The sequence below is a fragment of the Chlorocebus sabaeus genome, chromosome 6 (assembly GCF_047675955.1).
Source record: "Chlorocebus sabaeus isolate Y175 chromosome 6, mChlSab1.0.hap1, whole genome shotgun sequence".
In the NCBI taxonomy this organism is placed as follows: Eukaryota; Metazoa; Chordata; class Mammalia; order Primates; family Cercopithecidae; genus Chlorocebus; species Chlorocebus sabaeus.
This window is the reverse complement of record NC_132909.1, coordinates 57,366,751-57,387,485: the sequence shown is the minus strand read 5'-3', so window position 1 is coordinate 57,387,485 and position 20,735 is coordinate 57,366,751. Positions and strand designations below refer to the sequence as shown.

The window sequence follows — 20,735 nt, the reverse complement described above, 5'->3', positions numbered from 1 at the left end:
TCAAAGCCCAAGTCCTGCCCGAGGCCCACACGGCCCTGCACAACCTGCCTCCTCTCCTCCCCCTCCCCTTCCTCCCTCTGCTCCAGCCACAGGGGCCTCTTCATGTTCTTGCAGCACACTAGGCACAGGAGGGTCACCTCCCTGAGGGAGGCTCAGGTCTCCGGTGTCCCCTCTGTTGACTCCAGGCCTGGTGGGGGTGGGCACTGAGTGACCCAGGCCAGGACTGCGGGGTCCCAGTGGCCATCCAGGGCCATAAGCCCCAGCACGTCCGCCAGCCACCACCACAAGCGACGCTCCCGGGGCTCAGGTGTCACCAGAACTGGGTTGGGGACAGGGACAGGGCAGCTGCTGGCTGGGACAAGTGAGGCCAGGCCCAGGCCCTCAGGGAACTGGGGGGGAATCATGGGGTCTGCCGCGGCAGTCACCCAGCCTGGCCACAATGTGAGGGGCATGACAGCCGCTGAGTGCTGGGGACGCTGGAGAGTGGGAGGGGAGGGACATCCAGCTCTGGAAGCAAACCTTCTCCCAGAACGGGGCGCGGGCAGCCCCACCCCAGGGAGGCCCCGACATTGGTCCCCCAGCACAGGCTCAGAAATGAAGACACGTGCCAGGGCGCGGAACGGGGTTTCTTAGCGTTCATGAACCTTTAATTCATTATGAGCCTAGAGGCCGGGAAATTAGGCAAAAAATACAGCGTATCCTTCATCTCAGGTGGGGAAAAACCAGGGCGCTGGGTTTGTCTCGTCTTTGCACAGAGTAAGACACAGAGATACCTTCGTGGGGAGAGCGTGCAGCTCTGGCCTGCCCTTCTGTGGCCCGTCTACGCAGGCCATCCCGGAGCCCACCACGGGATGGGTGTGACCTCCAAGGGACAAGGGCAGCAGAGGCACCCACCCGCTTCTTTACAATATAAATAGCATTTTCAAACAACGTAAGAATACAGTGTCAGCGCCACACTGGGCGAGGGCTGCGTGCAGAGGACCACCTCCACATTTCGGCTGACACCCCCCCCGACCTCCCCACCCGGCCCTCTCCAGGGCAACCGCCCCCCTCCCCCACCAAGGAAATGAAAGGCTTGCTCTTGCATAACTCTCTCCATTCTCCTTAGTCCTCTCTAGCCTGGGGACTGTTAGGACACTGTTTTATAATACAAACATTGCTTTTTTTTTTTTTTTTTGGAGACAGGGTCTCGCTCTGTTGCCCAGGCTGGAGTGCAGTGGTGCAATCTGAGCTCACTGCAGCCTCAACTTCCTGGACTCAAGCAATCCTCCCACCACAGCCTCCCGAGTAGCTAGGACCACAGGCGTGCACCACCACACCCAGCTAACCTGTAAAAAATTTGTAGTGATGGGGTCTTGCTATGTAGCCCAGGCTAGTCCCAAACTCCTGCCTCAGCCATTTTTTAATACAAGCAAATTATCCCCTCCACCCCTCCCTGGGGCAGGAAACAGCTAAGGTGGGGAAGGCTCCCCAGAGCGGTGCAGAGCTGGTGAGGGAGAGGCACCCCAAGAAGGGGCTTCCCAGCCTGGGCCGAAGGCCGTTTTTCTCTATCAGCTCAACCCACTCCTAAGAAGCCGATTCCCCTCAAGACAGCAGCGTGGGCGGGTGGACCAAGGACACCAGGCCTTGTCCCTGCTCAGAAGCAGGCGAATGGGACCCCAAAGGCCTGCCTTGGCCCTGTGTCCCCGACCCACTCAGGACTGTGCCCCAAGAGCTGCGAAGCTGTCCACACTCAATACCAACCAGAAGGGCCTGGGGGCCTCCCTCACCCTGAGCCATGGGGGGTCCAGGGGTGCTTCGTCTGCAAGGAAGCCTCTGGAACCCCTGCAGTTCTCTCGGGTGAGAGAGAGAAAGAGAGACGAACCCCGGGAGAGAGTTTATTCTGCAAAGATGGGCACAGACGGAGGGAGGCCCTAGACCCCGGGGCTTCCCCTGGCCAGGCACACAGGGGCAGCCACTAGAGAGCCTGGGCCTCCTCCTAGCAGGCGCAGAGCGGGGACAGGCACTGGTATCCAGATCATCAAAGTCCAGGAGCCGGGGTGAGGCGAGAGCGAGGCTGCGTGTGAGTGACCGTGCTGTGCCGAAACCAGGGCGTCCTGCCCACCCCAGGCTCACCCTCCAATTACTGGGCCTCTTTCCCTGCCTGCTCTGTAGCCAAATCATAGTATTTTAAAACAACAACAAACAAAAAAACAGCGAGATGCTCTGACCTCTCAGAGAATCCTGGTTCTGAGAAAAACGATGTGTTTGTTTTGTTTTGTTCTGTTTTTCTTAAAGCCACAAATCTAGAAAACAACTTTGGGGATATTTTCCTTTGTTTTCCTTTTTTTCTTGCTTTTTTTTTTAAACAATATGTATTTATAGAAAGAGCCTCACAAAGGTGGTTTATGTACAGAAGTGACAATCTCAAAGGTTGCTCAGTAGGGCATTGCAGTAGCACCTTTTCGAGAAGAAGAGAGCTTACATGGTTTAAAATTCTGAGTAGTTGAGTGGGGTGCACCCCTGGCCGGCCCCCGAGCCCGCCTGGCCCTGCTCCCTGAGTCTGGGGCCGCGCGCGGCGTCCCGCTGGCTCCTGTCGCCCTAGGGGGCACCCGTGGCGTGGAGGTGGCCTCTCGGGGGTCGGGGACGCGAGGACAGGAATTCACAGCAAGCGAACGCCCGGGGCGTGCCGTGGCCTCCCCGCCGGGCTGAGGGTCGCCTGAGCGGCCAGCTGTCCTAGAAGGGGCCTCCGGGCCGGCCCTGTGCCTGCAGGAGGCTCTCCACGAAGGCCACGTAGTCCTGGCTCCGCCCTGAGTCCTCCGTGGCAAGCGGGGTGCCCACACGCGGGCGCTTGGCGGCCTTGGCCTCCTCCCCCGAGAAGGCGGGCTCCTGCGGTGCCCCCGTGCTCAGTGACTGCGGGAGAGCGGAAGCACAGTGTTAGCATGGTGGAGACGCTCTGCGCAGCCCTGGCCACCGTCTACGGCCACTGAGAGGAGCCAGCTGGACACAGAGCCCTGATCGCTGTGGGGGCTGCTCAGAAGCTCCCATCTTTGTGCAAACTCCTGATCCTGCCAGTGGAGGGGCCCTGCCCTTCGCCCCAGCCTCTGGCCCCCTAGTGGGGTGCCAGCCCCCATCTGTTCCCCGAGGGACCTCTCTGTGGCTGAGCAGCTGTGGCCAGGAGCAGGAACCTCCCCCATGGGCTCTGCCCCTCAACACCTCGCCTCTGGATTAGAAAGAGAACAAAGGAAGCCCATGAGGGCTGCGGGAGCGAAAGCCAGCGCTGCCTCTGCTGCCTCCAGGACTCAGGCTCCTGTTTAATAAGGAAAGAGCTCAGGAAAGCTTTTTTAAGCCAACAACTTGGGTGCCTGTGCCCCAAAACCTGTGGTGGCTCAGAGGCTGCCCTGTGCGGGGTCGGGCAGCGCGGCTCCTGCAGGGCAAGGGGGTTGGTGGGTCTGCTCCACATTCGTGACAAGGGGAGGGCTCCTCCAACCCTCCCTCCCCCCATGACGGGCATCGCCCAGGAGCTGCGCACCCGGAGTCAAGGCAAAGGAAGCGTCTCCTGCCAGGAGCCCGTAGGCCAGCTGTGCCGGGGCGGCCAGGACCCCCTTCCAGCAGAGGTGCAGGAGGAAGGGGTGGTCCACGCCATTGGAAGACGCAGTCTGTGCCCTGCCTCGTCCCAGATGGGTTCCCTGAGGAGTCACCCGGAGCCACCAGGCCGGCCTCGTGCACTCACCAGCCGAGAGCGGACCCTCTTGGGCAGCTCCTCCTCCAGGGTGAAGATGTCCCCACGCTTCACCGTCAGCTGGGACCCGTCCTCAAACTCCACCTGCAGGGGATGTGGCTCTCAGAGGCCTGGCACTGCCAGGCTGCCAGGTGCTCCAGGCAGGCCACGGCCTCAGGGGCTGGGAGGCCGGCCCCCTTGGGTGCACGGGGCCCGCTAGAGGCCACATGCAGCCGAGCTGAAGCTCATGTCCCCCTCTGACACCGCCTGCAGCAAACAGGGATCAGGCGGAGGGTCCCGTCCCATGGTGCAAGGATGATGGAGGACAGGACAGCCTGGGGCAGAGGCGGGGGCCTCGCAGCTTCCACATGGAGAAAGAGCCCTCACCCCTCACCCCCTCCTAGCTTGACAGACTCTGTCTCCATGAAGACACAGCCCCAGGACAAGGCGACAGAGTCACTGGGTGGACACAGAGCCAGGCAGGAGGCGCAGTGCCCTAACAGGGCCTGGGAGGCAGGCGAGACCGGGCAGGGGCACTCACGGGCCTGAGCTCAGGAGTCCCCAACCAGAGGTGAAGGACAGGGCCCCCAGCTTATGTGTGGCCCCCTGAAAACAGCTTGGTCACCTCTTCCCTTCAACTCAGAGACAAATCACCCTTCCAGCCTCCCCAGCTGGTGCCTTGTTCCAGGCGGCAGATGCCTGATTGGTGAGGGGCACTGGGAGCGCCCCACTTCCTCCTCGTTAAGCTTGGCGCCAGCTCAGGCTCGCGGAGATTCTCTCAGGGACCCTCTGGCAACACAACACTGTCCCATGAAGGGCGTGCCAGGGAGGGGCATGTGTCTCCAGGCCCACCTCATAACTGCGACGGGCGACAGGCGCCGTGTTCCCAAGCCAGGAAAGGTGCAGGGGTCACTCCCCGGCCCTGACCGCCATTCTGCTCCGGGGAGAAGGTTCCCATAGCAGAGGGCTCGCTTTTCACATTTAAAAACTCGAAACAAGCCGGGCATGGTGGCACGTGCCTGTGGTCCCAGCTAGCCAGGAGGCTGAGGTCGAGGCTGTAGTGAGCTCTAATGATGTCACTGCACTCCAGTCTGGGTGACAGATCAAGACCCCGTCTCAAAACGAACAAAAGGCATACACTAAGACCGTCACAGAAGAGTACAAAAGTCACACACTAAGACCCTCACAGAAGCGTGTCTGGGGCCAGATGCCCCGGGTAGCGTGCAGAGCGGCAGCCCGGGATCACAGCACCTCCCTCTCTATGGGGGTGCAGACCCGGCCCCACGGCGGCCAAGTCTGAGTCCCTGTGACTCCTCCAGGGATGGCTGGGGGTGGAGACAGAGGTGGGCCCTGGAGAGAGTCTGCTGTGGGTTCCACAGGCCTCTTGGCTGGCACAGGTGGCGGGAGAAGCAGGGCTGGGAGTGCCCAGTGTGAACTCTCGGATGGCCAGTTGCCTCTGGGCCATGTCCTGGGACGACAGCACAGATCTCCTGGGGATGTGTGGAGGAACCTGCCGGGAACCAAGGACCTGGGTGCCACCCTCTGCCCCGTCCCGCCCATCTCATTTGTAGAGGGAAGCCACCAGGAGACCCCTTCCCAGCGCCTGCCCAGTGAGGAGCATCTGGGCAGGAGTCCTGGTGTCGGAGCCCCAGCACCCTGGAAAGTGATTTCCACCCCCGGTGTGGCCAGGGTCCGCTCTGCCACGGGCAGTGGCAGGTTTTGGAGCTCCCACCCCAGGAGTTCCAGGGCCCCCCTGCAGCCTTTCCCCAGCCCCCGGCCCCAACTCTGCCTCTCGGCTTCTGGCAGGCGCAGCACACGGCGGCTCAGTCAGGCGCGCGGCGGCTCTTGCAGGAGGGGAAGGCGCATTCTAGAAACTCGGCAGAAACTGGCTCAGGTTTCTGGGTCGGGAAGACTGGGGAGATCCGCCCCAGATTCTCAGGGCACAGAACCGCCCAGGAGGACAGCGCTCACACTGCTGGGTCCAAGCGGGCTCCCGGGAAACTTCTGTGCTCTGGTAATTTGGGAACTGGGGCCTGACTGGAGACTCAGACTGTTTCCTCCCAGCGCCTCCCTGGAACCTGCTTTCACTATGAGTCTCCACGGGGCGAGCTCTGAAGGTAGCGTTTGCTTTTTAACATTTTGAGAAAACTGGATACGCTTGCAGCTACAGGAAATCAGAGAGGCGCGCGCCTCAGCCCAGGCTCCCTGTGGCGACGTCTTGCCCGGCACTTCTCAGAAGCATCTCGAGGGGTCACGTGCGAAGGAAACGTGTTCCAAGTGTTCCGGACAGGCGGTGGGTGGGGGGGCTCTTGGGGCCTTGGCATGTGGGCGTCCCATCCACTCGGCCCTGCTGTCACCTGGGCCTGCCCCAGCTCCCACTGACCAGGCCTCAGCCTCGGGACAGGCAGCTCCAGCCCCACCTCCTCGGCCACCACACAGCGGGCATTGGCAGGATCGTGTGACCAAGGTCCTGCTGCCACCTCGCAGGCAGGTGGGCACTCCACAGTGCCTTGATGGCTTCCGACACCACCTGTTACTGATTCCACAGCCTCTGCCCCCTGCCCCTGAGCACTCTGGAGATGTGACATCTTTTTTTTTTTTTTTTTTTGGAGACAGAGCCTTGCCTCATCACCCAGGTTGGAGTGCAGTGGCGTGATCTTGGATCACTGAAGCCTCAACCTCCCAGGCTCAAGTGATCCTCCCACCTCAGCCTCCAAAGTAGCTGGGACTACAGGTGCGTGCCACCACGCTCAGCTAATTTTGTTATTTTGTAGAGACAGGGTTTTGCTGTGTTGCCCAGGCTGGTCTCAAACCCCTGGGCTCAAGCGCTCTGCCCGCCTCAGCCTCCCACAGTGCTGTGATCATAGCAGGAGCCCCTGCACCTGGCTGGCATCATCTCATTTCTGACTGTCTCATTAGCTCAGCTTCCTTGGGGTGAGCTCCCTGACGCTGGCCCCCTCCTGGGCTCTGGTGACATGTCAATGATCCTGGGAGCACCCAAGCACTGACTGCTTCCTTCGCCACCAGGGTGGGGGCTGCTTCCGGCGCCTCTTCTGTGGGATGTTGTCAAGATCCACCCTGAGTCTGTCTTGTCATTTCCCAGCACGGCTGTGCTCCGTGTGCGTTATAAATGGCTACTCGTTCAGTCACGGGTTTTCTGTTACCTTCATAGGGTGCTCGAGGGAAGGAGACCGGCACGTGCTCAGCCTGATCTCTGGAGCAAACTTCCACAGTGTTCTAGAGGTCCTGGCTCAACCTCCCCTCCTTGGAGTCCAGTCCAACCTGCCTGGGCCAGACTCTGAGGCTCCTGGGGCGGGCGGAGGGTCCTGTCACTGTCACACACACCCCGCCCATCCTGCCGTGTACGACATGCACCAGAATGCTTCCCAGCAGATATTTTTCTTTTTTTCTTTTTTTGTTTTTTGGAGACAGGGTCTCAGTGTCGCCCAAGCTGGAGTTCAGTGGCTCAATTACAGCTCACTGCATCCTCAGCCTCCTGGGTTCAAGCGATCCTCCCACCTCAGTCTGTAGCGGAGTAGCTGAGTAGCTGGGATGACACGCACACACTACCATGCCCAACTAATTTTTAAAATTTTTTTGTAGAGATTGGCGGGGGGGAGGGTCTCACTTTGTTGCCCAGGCTGGTCTCGAACTCTTAGCCTCAAGTGATTCTCCTGCCTTGGCCTCCCAAAGTGCTGGGATTACAGGTGTGAGCCACCGCGCCCAGCCCAGCCTGAAACTCATCATCTGAGAGAAGAGCTGCCAGGTGAGCCGAGCGGGAATTATTCTCTTTTGCTGCTGCTTGGGATGGGCTGAGGGGTGCAAATCAACCTTGCTCTTGGTCTAAGCCGAACACAATCAGGAAGTCCAAGGAGCTGCCTGAGCCTCCCCTGGGGTAGGCTGGAGCTGAGCAGAAGTGACAGTGTCTGGAGATTGGTGGTAGCTCCCACAGAGCTGGCCATGGGGATGGCTTGTCCCAGAAACCACCTCCTTCTCAAGGAGCAGGGAAGACTCTGCAAGGTCCAAGAGTGGTGACTACGGGGCCGGCCTGCACGGCACAGGGTCCTGGACGCTCAGTGACAGGTCTGAATGGTGACCGGGTGGTGACCGCCCCCGTGCCCTGCAGGCCGGCCCTGCCCGGTCACCACCCTCAGACCTGTCACTGAGCGTCCAGAAACCCCCGTACCATGTTGGCCAGGCTGGTCTTGAACTCCTGACCTCAAGTGATCCGCCTGCCTCGGCCTCTCAAAGTGTTGGGATTACAGGGGTGAACCACCGTGTCGGGTCTAAGATTCCACACTTTTAAATAATTTCTCTTCCACAATCATGAGAAGAAGCTCACCACCAACTTGATTAAAAAAAAACAAAAAACAAAAAACCCAGGGGTACTGAGCTATACACTCCAAAATGGTGAAAGGGAGAACTTACGTTAAGAAACACTGAGGTGTCTCAAAGGGAAACGCCACCCAAGTGGAGGCCCCTTTAGCTTTGAAAACGAACAAGCCCTGTGCCTCTAACTTAGGCAGGCGAGCCGAGGCTCAGCAGGGCGCTGCGGGCCTCACTAACCACAGCCCACACCCGCCAGTGCCCCAGGCAAAGGCACCTGGGCCAGGGGTGTGATCCTCCCGTTCCCACACCTACAAGAAGAGCTTGGCGAAGGCACAGTGGGGCGGCCAGGTTCCCCGCTTACCTGGTAGATGTGGCTGGTGACCGAGGAGATGAACTTGGCTTTGTAGAGGTTGCCGTCAGTCCACCGGAGCTCCACCAGCTCCCCCTCAGAAGGGGGTCCCAGCCGGACACAGTCCCTACTCTGCAGGGAGAACAGGCGGGAGGTGAGGTCCCAGCCACACTACGCCGGCGGCTGTCGCTGGGTTTTAGACCCTCTCCACGCTGGCAAGTAAGGTTCTCTGCCTGAAGCCCCAAAGCCGGCTGTGGGGGCCGGAGGTAGAGGGGCGGTGCAGAGCCCTGACTGCGGGTCGCTTTCTGCTTTGTTTCTGTAGAACACAGTGAGCACTGCTTTTCCTGAAGGGGCCTGGGGCCTGAGGACAAGGGGACCCCGTGGAGGGATCTGGAGTCAGGCTGCTCCCATTTTCTCCCCTGCCCCGCCCCACACTCACTGTGATGCTCTCAGGTTCAGGTTGTGGCTGTGCTCCCAGCCTCCCCCCGCCCCCTGCCCCGCCCCACACTCACCGTGATGCTCTCGGGGTACAGGTTGTCGCTGTAGGAGCCATCGTCAAAGTTCACTTCGTAGCAGGTCTGTGTGGCAGCACCGATGACGCGGCAGCGGTAGTACAGCCCGTTGCGGTTCTTGGTGATGACCACCTGGCCTAGGGACACGGCCCTCAGGAGCTGGACCTGGGAGGGTGCGGAGGGTGCGGGGGACGGTCAGCGTGGGCGTCGGTGGGGCGGGAGCCGGGGATCGGGGCAATGAGGCGGGCAGGCACTCACAGCGTGGCCTCCTGACTTGTGCTTGAGGCAGGTGATAGAGACCACGTAGGGCCAGTCGTCCGGCTCCATGAGCACACCGGCGGCATGGGCGCAGGTCACGTGGAAGGACGTGGAGCAGTGCTCGTAGGAGCACTGGATGCAGGCACCCGACACCTTCTTCATCCGCTTCCGGCAGTACACGCATTTCTGGGAACGGGGACACAGGCGGGGGCTTGGGGCTGGAGCTTCCCTAGGGACCCTGGGATGGAGGCCCCGGCCCCTCCCGGCATAGCCTTCAAGGGAGGAATGGTGGGAGTGGCCCTGTGTTCTGCCCGGCGAGGGGCCCCTCCCCAGCCCAGAGCCCGCAGCCTTCCTGGCCAAGTCCTCCAGAACCACTGACCCAGCCTCCTGCTGCTCAGCCCCTGGGAAGTCTTCTCCCGTCCCCCTCCGTGTGTCAGCGACTGCTGGGACAGACACCAAAGAGCCCCATGTGGTGTTGCTCAGCCAGAGAGGAACCACGGGCCGACAGAGATGTGCCCTGGGAACACGCAGGTGAGTGCAGACCGTGTGACCCTGTGATCTGCAACCCCCAGGGCTGGCAACCCACAGACACAGGAAGTGGGCTTGTGGGTACAGGGTGGGGGACGGCAGCGACGGGTAATGGGGCCAGTTCTTCATGGGGTGATTAAATGTTCTGGAATTAGACGGTGTGATAGTTGACACAACTCAGAATGTACTAAAAAACATGGAGTGGCACACTTTAGAATGGTTAGAGTGAAGGATTTTCTTTTTCTTTTTTTTTTTAAGACAGGGTCTTGCTCTGTCACCCAGGCTGGAGCGCATGGTACGATCATGGCTCACTGTAGCCTCCAACTCCTGGGCTCAAGCGATCCTCCCCCCTCAGCCTCTTGAGTAGCTGGGACCACAGGCGCAATCACCATGCCCAGCTAATTTTTAATTTTGTGTAGAGGTGGAGTCTTGCTGTGTTGCCCAGGCTGGTCTCAAACTCCTGAGTTCAAGGGATCTTCCTGCCTCGACCTCCTAAACTGCTGGGATTACAGGTGTGAGCTACTGTGTGGGTCCTTTACGTCGGATTTTAACAAGAAGCCCTGAGAGAAGCCTCCTTGGTGAGGAGGGAGCACTGGAGAGCCACCTTTCATCCCTCGACGCTCCTGCTGCAAAACCTGCCCCAGTCGGCAACGCCTGCCCCAGTCGGCAACACCCTCCCGAGCTGGCAGTGGGCAACACCCGCCCCAGTCGGCAACGCCCTCCCCAGTCGGCAACGCCCTCCCGAGTCGGCAACGCCCTCCCCAGTCGGCAACGCCCGCCCGAGTCAGCACTGGGGCCCTGGCGACCACCACACCCACGCCAGGCCCCGATAAGCATTTAATAAGTGGCACCGTCACTGCTCTATAAACCATGTTCAAAAGCCAGACGAGCCAAGGGCCTGGAGCAGCGCTGATCGACGGCATCGAGATCTCATTATTCAACTGTCAATACCCAATTCTCCCATCACACAACACATGCCAGGCAGCGCTCCACGACGGCGTCCCCCTCCAGCAGAGCGGCCGGCGTGTACGAGTGGTGCTTGTGCTCCCTGAGGGCCTGGGGGTGGGGGAGAGGCCCCGCCTGGACACTTGTCAGGTGGGGTTGCTGAGCCATCTTGAACACGTCACCCACAGGCCTCCACCCCTCAGCCCAGGCCAGGAGAAACCCAGCCCCGGGGCAGCCTGGCACACAGCACCATCCCCTTCCGCCCCGCGGTGGCAGGCGGCCCGTGACCCTGCGTCTCCACGTTGTGAAGAGTGCGCCCCAGGACCCATGAGGCCGTTTGTCAGGAAGTGCGCCTGGGGCTGAGGTTGCCCAGAGCCACCCCTCCTAAGGCGAGGTCCAGTCATGCCACACGCTGTGGCCACAGGAGGTCGGGCAGGCATTCTTGGCTGTCACCTCCCTTCCTGGGAGCCGCGGTTTGAAGACCCGCGTCCAGTGCTGGCCTGGCCCAGGCCAGTGTGTGCCGGGGAGTCAGGGTCTGAGGCCCTTGGGGGGCCTGGAAGGGCCCAGGTACTGGTGTTTGGTTCGAAGTTCCCGGCTCAGGGTCCTTCCTCGGAGGCCACAGGGCTGTGAGGACGACGCAGGGCGGGCTTCGGAGGTCTGCAGGGCACCACGGACTGGAGGAAGCAGGTGGTCACCGCTGGGTACCACCCATGGCACCGTGTCCTCAGCGTGTCACACAGAGGCGCAGTGGCTGTCCACCAACCTGCTTTCACAAACCACCCCAACCCCTGAGGAGCAGAGAGCCCCTCCTGACCGGCCCTACCCCTCCAGGCAGGACTGTGGGCAGCGGGGAGAGCTGGTGCCACTGCCCACCCCTCCTGCTGCCCTGAAGCTGCCTCCTCCCATCCCAAGCCCCTCCCAGACCTCCCAGATCTTCCAGAAGCTCCTGGTGCTTCTGCCCGTTGCCAGGAACCTGCCCCGCCGGTAGGTGAGGGGCTTCTCAGCAGCACGCCTTGAGAACCTGGTGCTAACTTGGCCCAGGTGGGCGGCCAGCCGGAGGCCCTGACTCACCTGGACTGCCTGGAGCCCTGAGCCGGTGGCTGGGGAGCCCTGGAGACAGACTGATGGACGGGTAACCAGGAGTGAGTGCCCTGCCTGCAGCCTGCCCGTGGCCTGCGAAGGTGGCTGGGTGGCTGGGCGAGCAGGAGTTAACCACCGCCTCCTTGCAAAGCTCCATTAAGCAGTACAAGCGGGCCTTGTGTAAAAGGATTTTTAATTCATCATTACAAGCACCGGTAATGAAGAGGCTGCATCCTGGAAATGTCAGATGATCCATAAGGCGTCGGGGCGGGAGGATTTATCATTGCGCCGGCACCGCACCATTGCTCCACCTGAATCATGGGGCCTTTTACGCCCACGTTTGTGGACCAAGTCACTGGTGCCTCGGAAGCATCACCTGCGGGCTGCCAGCTTCCTAATCGCCCGGCCGTACCAGGCCAGGCTGGCATGACCCACTGCACGCTCTGCTCCACCAACGAGGGAAGAGGGCTCCCCCTCCGGACGAGCCTCTGTGACGGCCTGTGTGGCCCCACCCAGGTGGCCCAGCACCTGTGCGCTCCAAGCGCAGCATCCAAGCCCAACAGGCTCGTGGGCGCCTCGCACCGGTGCACGGGAGCCCGGGCTCTGTGGCGGGCATCACCCGCCCCGCCAGACTGATGTGTCTGCTTCCAGCCCCACCTCCACACGAGCCCGACTGTCAACACCAGGCACTGTGTCCGCAGCTGGGAAGATAGATCAGGCAGGAAAAGCAAGCAGGACGCTGCTGGGTACTACTGGCTGCGGGCCCAGCCTCCAGAGGCCCACGAGACACATGTGCAGAGGCCGGAGTGCAGAGGCCGGAGTGCAGAGGCCGGAGTGCAGAGGCCGGAGTGCACAGGGACAAACGCGTCCTCCCCATCGCTACCACATGCGCAGCCCTTTTAATGGGGACGCGGCCCCAGCAAAGTCTGCATTTCGCTCTCCTCATCCTTTTTTTTGAGACAGGGTCTTACTCTGTAGTCCCAGCTAGAGTGCAGTGGGGAGATCTCAGCTCACTGCAACCTCCGCCTCCCGGGTTCAAGTGATTCTCCTGCCTCAGTCTCCAGAGTAGCTGGGATCACAGGCATGGCCCATCATGCAGAGTTAATTTTTGTATTTTTAGTAGAGACGGGGTTTCACTGTGTTGGCCAGGCTGGTCTCAAAATCCTGACCTCAGGTGATCCGCCCGCCTTGGCCTCCCAAAGTGCTGGGATTACAGGCGTGAGTCACGGTGCCTGGCCTCCTCATCTCCTTTCTGGGCCAGATCCCAAGGCTCTGCAGGAAGCTGATTTAAAGGGCCAGCTGAGTGTCATTTTCCAGCGGGCGTGGACGGCCCCAAGTGCCTCGTGCGCAGATGGGCTAGAGGGTGTAAAGCAGAGACAGCGAGCCCGGGCCACAGTCGGCCAAGCCCCTCCAGGCCCCAGGCTCCTCACCTGCAGAGCGGACAGTGCAGGGTGATTCCACAGGCTCTCACTGTGTGGATCAAATGCAGTGGGTGACACTGCATTTGGGGTCTGGGGGGACGAGGCTACAGATTTGACAAGCCCCGAGCAGCTGCTAGTGCTCAGACGGGGTGGTCCATGCTTCAGGGAGTGGGCCCAGCTCACACCACTGCAGCCCTGCAGAGTGGGGACTGTGGCAACCCCACAGCACAGAGGAGATGGCCGAGGCACAGAGGTCGAGGAATCTGCCCCAACTGCACAGCCAGCTGGTGGCCAGCACTGACCACTCCCCGACTGCCCCGTCGCTCCAAGGGGTTCCCCAAAGGGGGACCATCATTGCTGAGAGCAGGAGGAAGCCTCGCAAGCCCCCACTACGAGGCCCCGCCACGCACAAGGAGGCTGCGTGCATCTGCAGGGGGCCCTCGATGTGCACCGAGAGTGGAGCGGCAGAGATCCTCCAACTCAACCACAAAGGCCAAGCAACCCAGGCAAAGAATGGGCAAAGGAAACAGACGTTTCTCCAAAGACGGCATGCAGATGGCCAACAGGACTGTGCAAAGACGCCCAGTGTCACTGACCGCCAGGGAAACACAAATCAAACCACAGCAAGACCATCTCGCACCTGCTAGGGCGGCTGGTACAAAGAAGTCCAAGGTCGGCGTGGGTGAGGACGGGGGAAAGAGGAGAGCCCAGCTCCCTGGGGGTGCGAATGGGAGTCCATCCAGTCGCAAGGGAGGGTAGTTTCCTCCAGTGTAAAAACTGAGCTGCCCAACGGTCCAGCAATCCCACTGCTGGGTCTATATCCACAGGAAATGACATCAGAATCTCCAAACCACAACCACACTCCCACATCCGCTGCAGCACAACCCACAACAGCCAAAAGGCAGAGACATCGGTGCGTGCCCGGATCAACACGACGCGGTCCATCCACACGGCGGAACATTACTCCGCCATGAAAAGAAGGAACGCTTGCCATATTTGGGTTGAATGAATATGGATGAACCTTGAGAACGTTATGCTAAAGGAAAGACACCACTCGCGCCTGTAATCCCAGTTACCCAGGAGACCAAGGCAGGAAGATCTCAAGGCCTGGAGTTCCAAACCAGCCTGGGCAACATAGTGAGATCGCATCTCTTAAAAAAAATTGGGAGTTAACCTAATTTTTTGGCATGTGCTTGTGGTCCCAGCTACTCAGGAGGCTGAGGCAGGAGGATCGCTTGAGCCCAGGAGTTTGAGGCTGCAGAGAGCTGTGACCACACCACTGCACTCCAGCTTGGGTGACAGTGAGAGACCCTGTCTTTTAAGAAAGAAGCCAGTCGCAGAAGAATAAAGACTGTACAATCCCACTCACGTGGGGTCTATAATACAGGCAAACACACAGAAGCAGACTGCTGGGCGCTGGGGCGGGCAGAGGGAGCTGCTGCTCAGCACGTGCGAAGTGTCAGTTATACAAGACCAGTGAGCAGGCCGCAGAACCCTGCTGCCCACCGCTGGGCCCGTGGTGAAAGCTGTACGGGACCTCAGATGCTTCTTAAGGGGTAGATCTCATGCTAAGCACTGTTACAATTTTTTTTTTTTTTTTTTTTTTTTTTTTTTTGAGACAGGGTCTGTCTGGCTCTGTCGCCCAGGCTGCAGTGTAACGGCACGATCACAGCTCACTGCAGCCTGGATATCCTGGGCTCAGGCGATCCTCCCACCTCACTCAGCCTCCCGAGTAGCTGGGACCACAGGTGTGGTGCCACCACGCCCAGCTATTGTTTTTTTTTTTTTAATAGAGATGGGGTTTCACCATGTTGCCCAGGCTTGTTATAATTAGAAAAACAACAAAAATCGGAAGGCCCGATTGTGTGAGGGCATGTGTGGTGCCTCTGCTTTTGTGGAAAGGTGGAAACTGCATGGGGTGCTCAGTCCTGCAGAGGATGCCCCCAAGGCTGCACCTGATGGGGCCTGCTTATCTCTGGCACCCTTGATGCCTTTTGACTTTTGTACCTTGCACCTTGGGGAACGATTCAAAAAATAACACGCCTGCTGAAGTCGGGGTCACTGGCTTCCTGAAAGCTGCCCACCACGCCGGTGGAGACGCAGAGCTTGGAGGAAAGACCTCTTCGGATGGCGCAGGCGGGGAGCCGAGCCTGGCCAGCGGCCCTAGAGACACGGGCAGGGTGGGCCTCGACCGCAAGGACCTACCAGCTTCCACCGCTGCTCGGGGATGGCGCTGATGTCCACAGGGTGGCGCTCAATCACGTTCAGGAAGCGCGCCTCAGGGACCGCGATGGCACAGATCACGTGGATCCACCTGGGAGGGCAGGTGGGGCGGGGTCAGGTGCGCCTTCGAGGATCTGGGCTGGCCACAGAGGGGCCGGGCGTGATGCTGCTGTCAGCTGGGTCAGGGCCTGGGGAGCTTCAGGGAGGTCGGGGCAGGTGTGCGCTCCTCCTCAGCCCCGGCCACCCCATCCATGACACGGGGCTGTTACGCGGAGATGATGGCTGACCCCCGGGCACTAGGGTCACACCCTGCAGAGCCTCAGCCCAGGGCAGGCTCCCCTCCAGCCCCCCAAGCCTCCACGCGCGGTGCCACCCACCTCCTATCGGTGGTCATCTGCAGCGCACCTCCTCGCAGGTTGCACAGGCAGCACTCCTGCGGAGACCAGACGGCCCTGGGTGAGCAGGGCTCGGAGCAGGCTCCCCACACGCTGCTTGGGGCCTGATCCGCCAACTGCAGCCCTTGGCCCTTACATTTCAACCTAGCAGCCACCAAAGTGACAGGCGGGAATCCCTTGGGTTCCACCCGCTCAGGGCAGAGGTGAAGGAACCCAGGCCCATGACGGGAGACTGTGCCCCAAAGTCAGCCTGCTGGAGTGGGACCAGGGCCCGGGCCTCTCAGAGTACCACCCCTGCTGCAGGGAGCGAGTTACCGCAGTCCAGGCGTGGGCCGCGCACCGGGAACACGTCCAGCCTTCGTTGACCAGCTCGGGACGGATGCCATAGCAACCTGAAAGACAGCGGGGGCTGGCTGAGATCCGGAGGGCAGGTGAGACTTGGCGGTGCCGAGAGAGACTCAGCGGGAGGGGCCAGGTAACTCGGGAACTGGCATCCGCACGTGGAGTGACGGGGCCTCCGCACACAGCTGCAGCATTCAGGGTGCGTGCTGTTCCCACCCTCTGAGCTTCAATCCAGGCCACTGCACGCGGAGCAAGAGAAAGGTCTGGAAGCTGCGTGTGTGGAAGGAGGACGCAGGAAGGGGAGCAGGGCCCCCTGAGCTCCAGCTGGGTCTGCTGCACTCAGTCTGGTGGTATCTTGAGGGCCCCTCCTTGTTGGGGGTCTGTACCCCAAAAGTGGCTCCTCCTGCTGTGTCCAGAAAGGCCAAAGCCACAAAGGCCACTCAGTTTTGGATGTGGCCCTGGGTCTGGAAATGGGGAAAGGGCATGAAAGGCCGAGTCATGCCCCCAAAGTGAGGGCAGGGGTGCCGCCTGTCCCCAGGGCTCTGCCTCTGCTGGGGGTCCTGCCCTGCAGTGTGGAAGGGGCTCTCTGCCAGTGCTGGTGGCCACTGAAGAGGCTGGGGGTGAGGACCTCACTGCCTCCAGAGCAGCAGGGTGGTGGGCACAGGCTGGGGGTGGGGGCATCTGCTGGGGTAGCCCTGGCTGGGGTGGCCCAGCTGTGGCAGGCCTGGGACCCTCAGCAACCCTTCCCCCACGTCTCAAACCCAGGCCCAGCAAAGCGGAGTGAACAGCCTCCCAGCCAGGAGACAACGCGAGCCCCGGGCAGGCCACTGCCAGGAGGAAACTGACAGAGATCTATGGCTACCTGCCTTGGCCAGGGGCACAGAAAATTAAACGTCGCCAGAAAGCCCTCCTCCTGCCCTGGAAGTCCAATTCCTGCCACCGCCCCTCACGCCTGAGAAAGAGACAGACATCCATTTTCTTGTCTGTGACCATGGTTGAGCCTCAGGATTGGGGAGGGGTCCCTGAGAGCAGCGATAAATCAGATGTCCTGACCACACTGCAATCTCACTGTGACCATCAGTTTCAACCATGGCCCCAAATCACAGGCGTAGCGGGTGCCTGAGCTCCTCCTGCTGCCTCCCAGGCCTTGGGGAAGACTCGGCAGAACTGTCCAGAGGCCCAGTGAGGAGAAACCCCGCCTGGGCCAAGGTCAAGGGCAGGGATATCTGCCCCTAAAGACTACTTGGCAGAAACAGTCATTCTCAGGGAACACAGCCTGTGGAGAGATGGGGTATCTGGCCCGTTTCTTGCTCTGGCCCTAGGGTGAGCTTCTGGGTGTCAGGGACAGGGCGGGAGGAGCCCAGTGCGCCTCGGAGCAGAGGCTTCCTCCGCGGAGGCTGGCACCAGAGGCTGGCACCTGGGCCTGCACTGGCATCTTCTGGACGCTGGGAGAGGTGGAGGCCCTGTCCTGCCCCGGGGTGGCATGGGGTCACCCAGTCTTTCCACAGCCACAGCCTTTCCCCCTGCTCTAGATGGTGAGACAACGGGAAGGACGAGAAAGTCAGAAATTGCAGGAAGTCACCGGAAGAGGCCCCTGCCCCGGCCCTGAAAGTACAGCATGGGGAGAGGGGCCGGCATGGCCCTCCGCATGGGAGGATGGAGCCCCCACCGGCACCCCCACCAGCACCCTGAAGGAGGGCGCGGCTCCTCTGGGCCCCACAGTGGCACTCACTGGCGTGGACCTGCAGGCAGCACTTGCCGCAGGCGATCAGGGGGCTGGTCCCATCGTCGCCGATGTAGGAGTTGGCAGGCAGCGGCTCCGTGTTCTCGCCGCCAGAGGTGAAGCACATCTCGGGGATCAGCGGTCGGGTCTTCTGGCCGCTTTTGGAGGGCGGTGTGGCCGAGGAGCCCTCTCCGAGGGAGGCTGTGGGTGCCTCCTTCTCGGTCTGTAGGGCCTGGAGGGGAGAGGGGGCCTTCAGGGGACAGAGCCATGTGCAGGGTAGGCAAGTGGGCGGCACAGACCTCTGTCAGGGCACCTGCCCCGGGCTTCGATGCCCCCTGGCTCTGGGGGGGAGGTCGGGGAGATGCCCAGAGCCACCTCAGCCCCTCTTCCCACTCCTCCAGAAAGCCGGGATCCCCAAACGCCGTCTGACCCTGTCCCCATGAGGGTCGCGTCCAGACGCAGAGCTCAGGCCGGCCTGCATGGCCCCTGGTGCTGGGTGGCCCCTAGCGCTCGGGTATGCTGGGGGGTGTGTGTGAGAATGAGTCTCCGCACTCTGCCTGGCAAGGGGAGTTAGGAAGACGCATGTCTGAAGCGGCGTTCCCGGCCCTGTGGCTCCCAGCAGCCTCTCTGGCCTCACAAAGGACAGCAAGTGCCTGGAGACGGTGTCGCCTGTCAGGTCTTGTCTATCTCAGGAACCAAAGCACTAAATCCAGCTCACAGATGCAGGTACGGACAGCTCCCAGCAGCAGGGCCCCGAGACAGGCTCACCACCCTCGGCATAGCACCCTCGCTGGCTTTGTCCACCCAGACCCGGCCGCGCACAGGCAGTGAGGTCCCCGACCCAGGGCAGCTCTGCCAATGCCTGGACATGCTGGGCATGGGCTAGAAGCTGGGAGTGCAAAGCACGTGGGTCAGGTCCTGTCCTGGGGAAGCTGCACACCCAGGGAAGGAGAGGAGGGGGGATCCAAGAGATTCTGAGGAAAATGGCTGGGCTGGGTGCTGATGCCTGGGATGGCCGTGGGCAGAGGCCAGCTCCCCATCTGGGTGCAGAGGACAGGCGAGGCCAGCGTGGAAAGAGTACCAGAAATGGGACCTTGGCCAGGCGCCCAGCTCAGCGAGACAGGCCAGGGCTTGCAGGAGCCCCCCCGGCCACCCAGGTGGTGTGCCCGGGCCTTCACTCCACCCCACACCAGCCGGTCCCTCTTAGCACCCCTCAGGCTGGGCGCTCCCTGAGGCCAGTGACCCCGAGCCTCTGCACCCTCCCTCTGCCCCGTCCACTATGGCTCATGCTGCAGATGTGCACGTCGGTAAGCTTCACTCCCACAAAACCCAGAGACCAGGCTCCACCTACAGCTGTCAGGAACAAGCCCTCACAACTCAGGGTGCTGGCCAACACCCCGCCCCGCGTGAGAGAGGGAGGCATGGGGGGTGCCCGGTCCTTCACCCTCTCCCGCTGCCCCTGCCTCTGGGGTTCCCTGGGACCTGCAAGGCCCGCCTGCCCACCTGGCAGTAGGGGTAGAAGAGCGTGCAGATGGCGCAGTAGGGCTCCGTGCGCGCAGCTGCCGCGTTGAACTTCCTCTCGGCCTGGAAGCTGGCCGCCCTGTTCTTCCACTGCAGGGACAGCAGTGGCCTCAAGGCCTCAGGGTCACTCACGTCTTCCTCCCCGGAGAAAGGGGACGCCTCTAGAAGAACGGGGGAGAGGGAGAGACACTTGAGTCCCCTAAAAACTCGTCCAAGGAATCACCCCAACTGCCCAGGAGATAGCCCTGGGTCTATAGCCCTGGCTGCCCACAGGGTCCCTGGCCCATAGCTCCCCTTCCACCTGCCTCCTGGCTGCCCCATTCTCCACGATGCCCATCAAGCTGGCACTGCAGCGTCCCATCCCATCAACAGGAGGGGATACGTCTATCTCGGCCGATTGCTACCCAAGGCCGGAGCCCCCAAATGTGGTTCCTCTGAGCCCCTCCCCCAACACCTGGTTCTCCCTGGACATCTGGAGCCGTCCACTCGCCCGGGGCCTTCCGGGCCAAGGACTGGCCAAACTCAGTGTCCAGCCCTGCCCCGGCTGCCCTACACCCGTCCTGGGGTCTGAGTATGTGTGGGGGCGTCGGCAGTGACCAGAGAGACTCAGAGACACTGTCCTTCCTGTCTTGGGCAGGCACAGATTCCCTGAACTCAAGGGAGGTGCCGGAGGAGTGTGGCAGGGAGTCAGGAGGGGCTGTGCCCAGGGCTAGGAGGCCAAGGTAGCCTGTGCCGGGAAAAGGTGCGTGACAGGGAAACTCTGGTGAGGTCTGCTGGTGAAAAGCCACAGCTGTCTCTCTCCCGCCTATCGCCTGTTCCCATTGGACTCTAAAGGCCTCCACTGCCAGCTGTCACGCCTCAATCTCCCCACCTCCCCTCCCTGCATCTCCTGTGGACATGGGGGTGCTGTCCCCAGGAAGTGGGTGCCCATTCCTGTGGCCCAACCCTCAGCCCAACCTAAAGCGGATCCTGGGGTCCTGGGATCAGTCTAGCTGTGGCACTGCCCCTCATTCACCTAGAAGAGGGCAGGGCAGGCTCCCTGAGGTGGAGACCCAGGACTCCCACGGTGAACTCAGGAAGCCCTTAGGCCAAGACTCCTCTAAAAACCCAAACCTAACAGTCCCGCCAGCTGAGCCTAGGGAAGGCCCTAAGCGGCCCTGAAGCCCTGGGGATGAGAACGGAGCCACTGGTTGTGTCTGTCACTCACGACCCCAGGATACCTGGGGTTCTGGGGCCGTGATGATCTCACAGGCAAATGCTCCGGTCTCACCAAAGGGCCACAGTGGGGTGTGGGGAATGGGGGAGTCCACGGAGGCCCTGGAGGTGCCTTCTGGAAAGATATCCGGGTAGAAGGCAAGGCCTCTTCCCAAGGCAGCTCGAGAGGCCCCTGGTCACGCCTCTGTCCCCCT

The 20,735-nt window shown here is 61.3% G+C and overlaps 1 protein-coding gene across 2 annotated transcripts in view; it reads right to left on the bottom strand.

The window, feature by feature from the left end:
* Positions 1 to 620: 620 nt before the first annotated feature.
* Positions 621 to 20,735, bottom strand: part of KDM4B (lysine demethylase 4B) — a 184,648-nt gene continuing 164,533 nt past the window's right edge. For both annotated transcript variants that reach the window (XM_007994886.3, XM_007994888.3), the window contains 10 exons: positions 19,309 to 19,487; positions 17,815 to 18,037; positions 16,056 to 16,132; positions 15,723 to 15,778; positions 15,328 to 15,436; positions 9,149 to 9,334; positions 8,891 to 9,055; positions 8,391 to 8,510; positions 3,713 to 3,805; positions 621 to 2,892 (listed from right to left, as the gene is read on the bottom strand). In XM_007994886.3, coding sequence (XP_007993077.1) covers positions 2,716 to 2,892; positions 3,713 to 3,805; positions 8,391 to 8,510; positions 8,891 to 9,055; positions 9,149 to 9,334; positions 15,328 to 15,436; positions 15,723 to 15,778; positions 16,056 to 16,132; positions 17,815 to 18,037; positions 19,309 to 19,487 — 1,385 coding nt within the window. In that variant the 3' untranslated portion in view covers positions 621 to 2,715. The remainder of the gene's footprint in view (positions 2,893 to 3,712; positions 3,806 to 8,390; positions 8,511 to 8,890; positions 9,056 to 9,148; positions 9,335 to 15,327; positions 15,437 to 15,722; positions 15,779 to 16,055; positions 16,133 to 17,814; positions 18,038 to 19,308; positions 19,488 to 20,735) is intronic.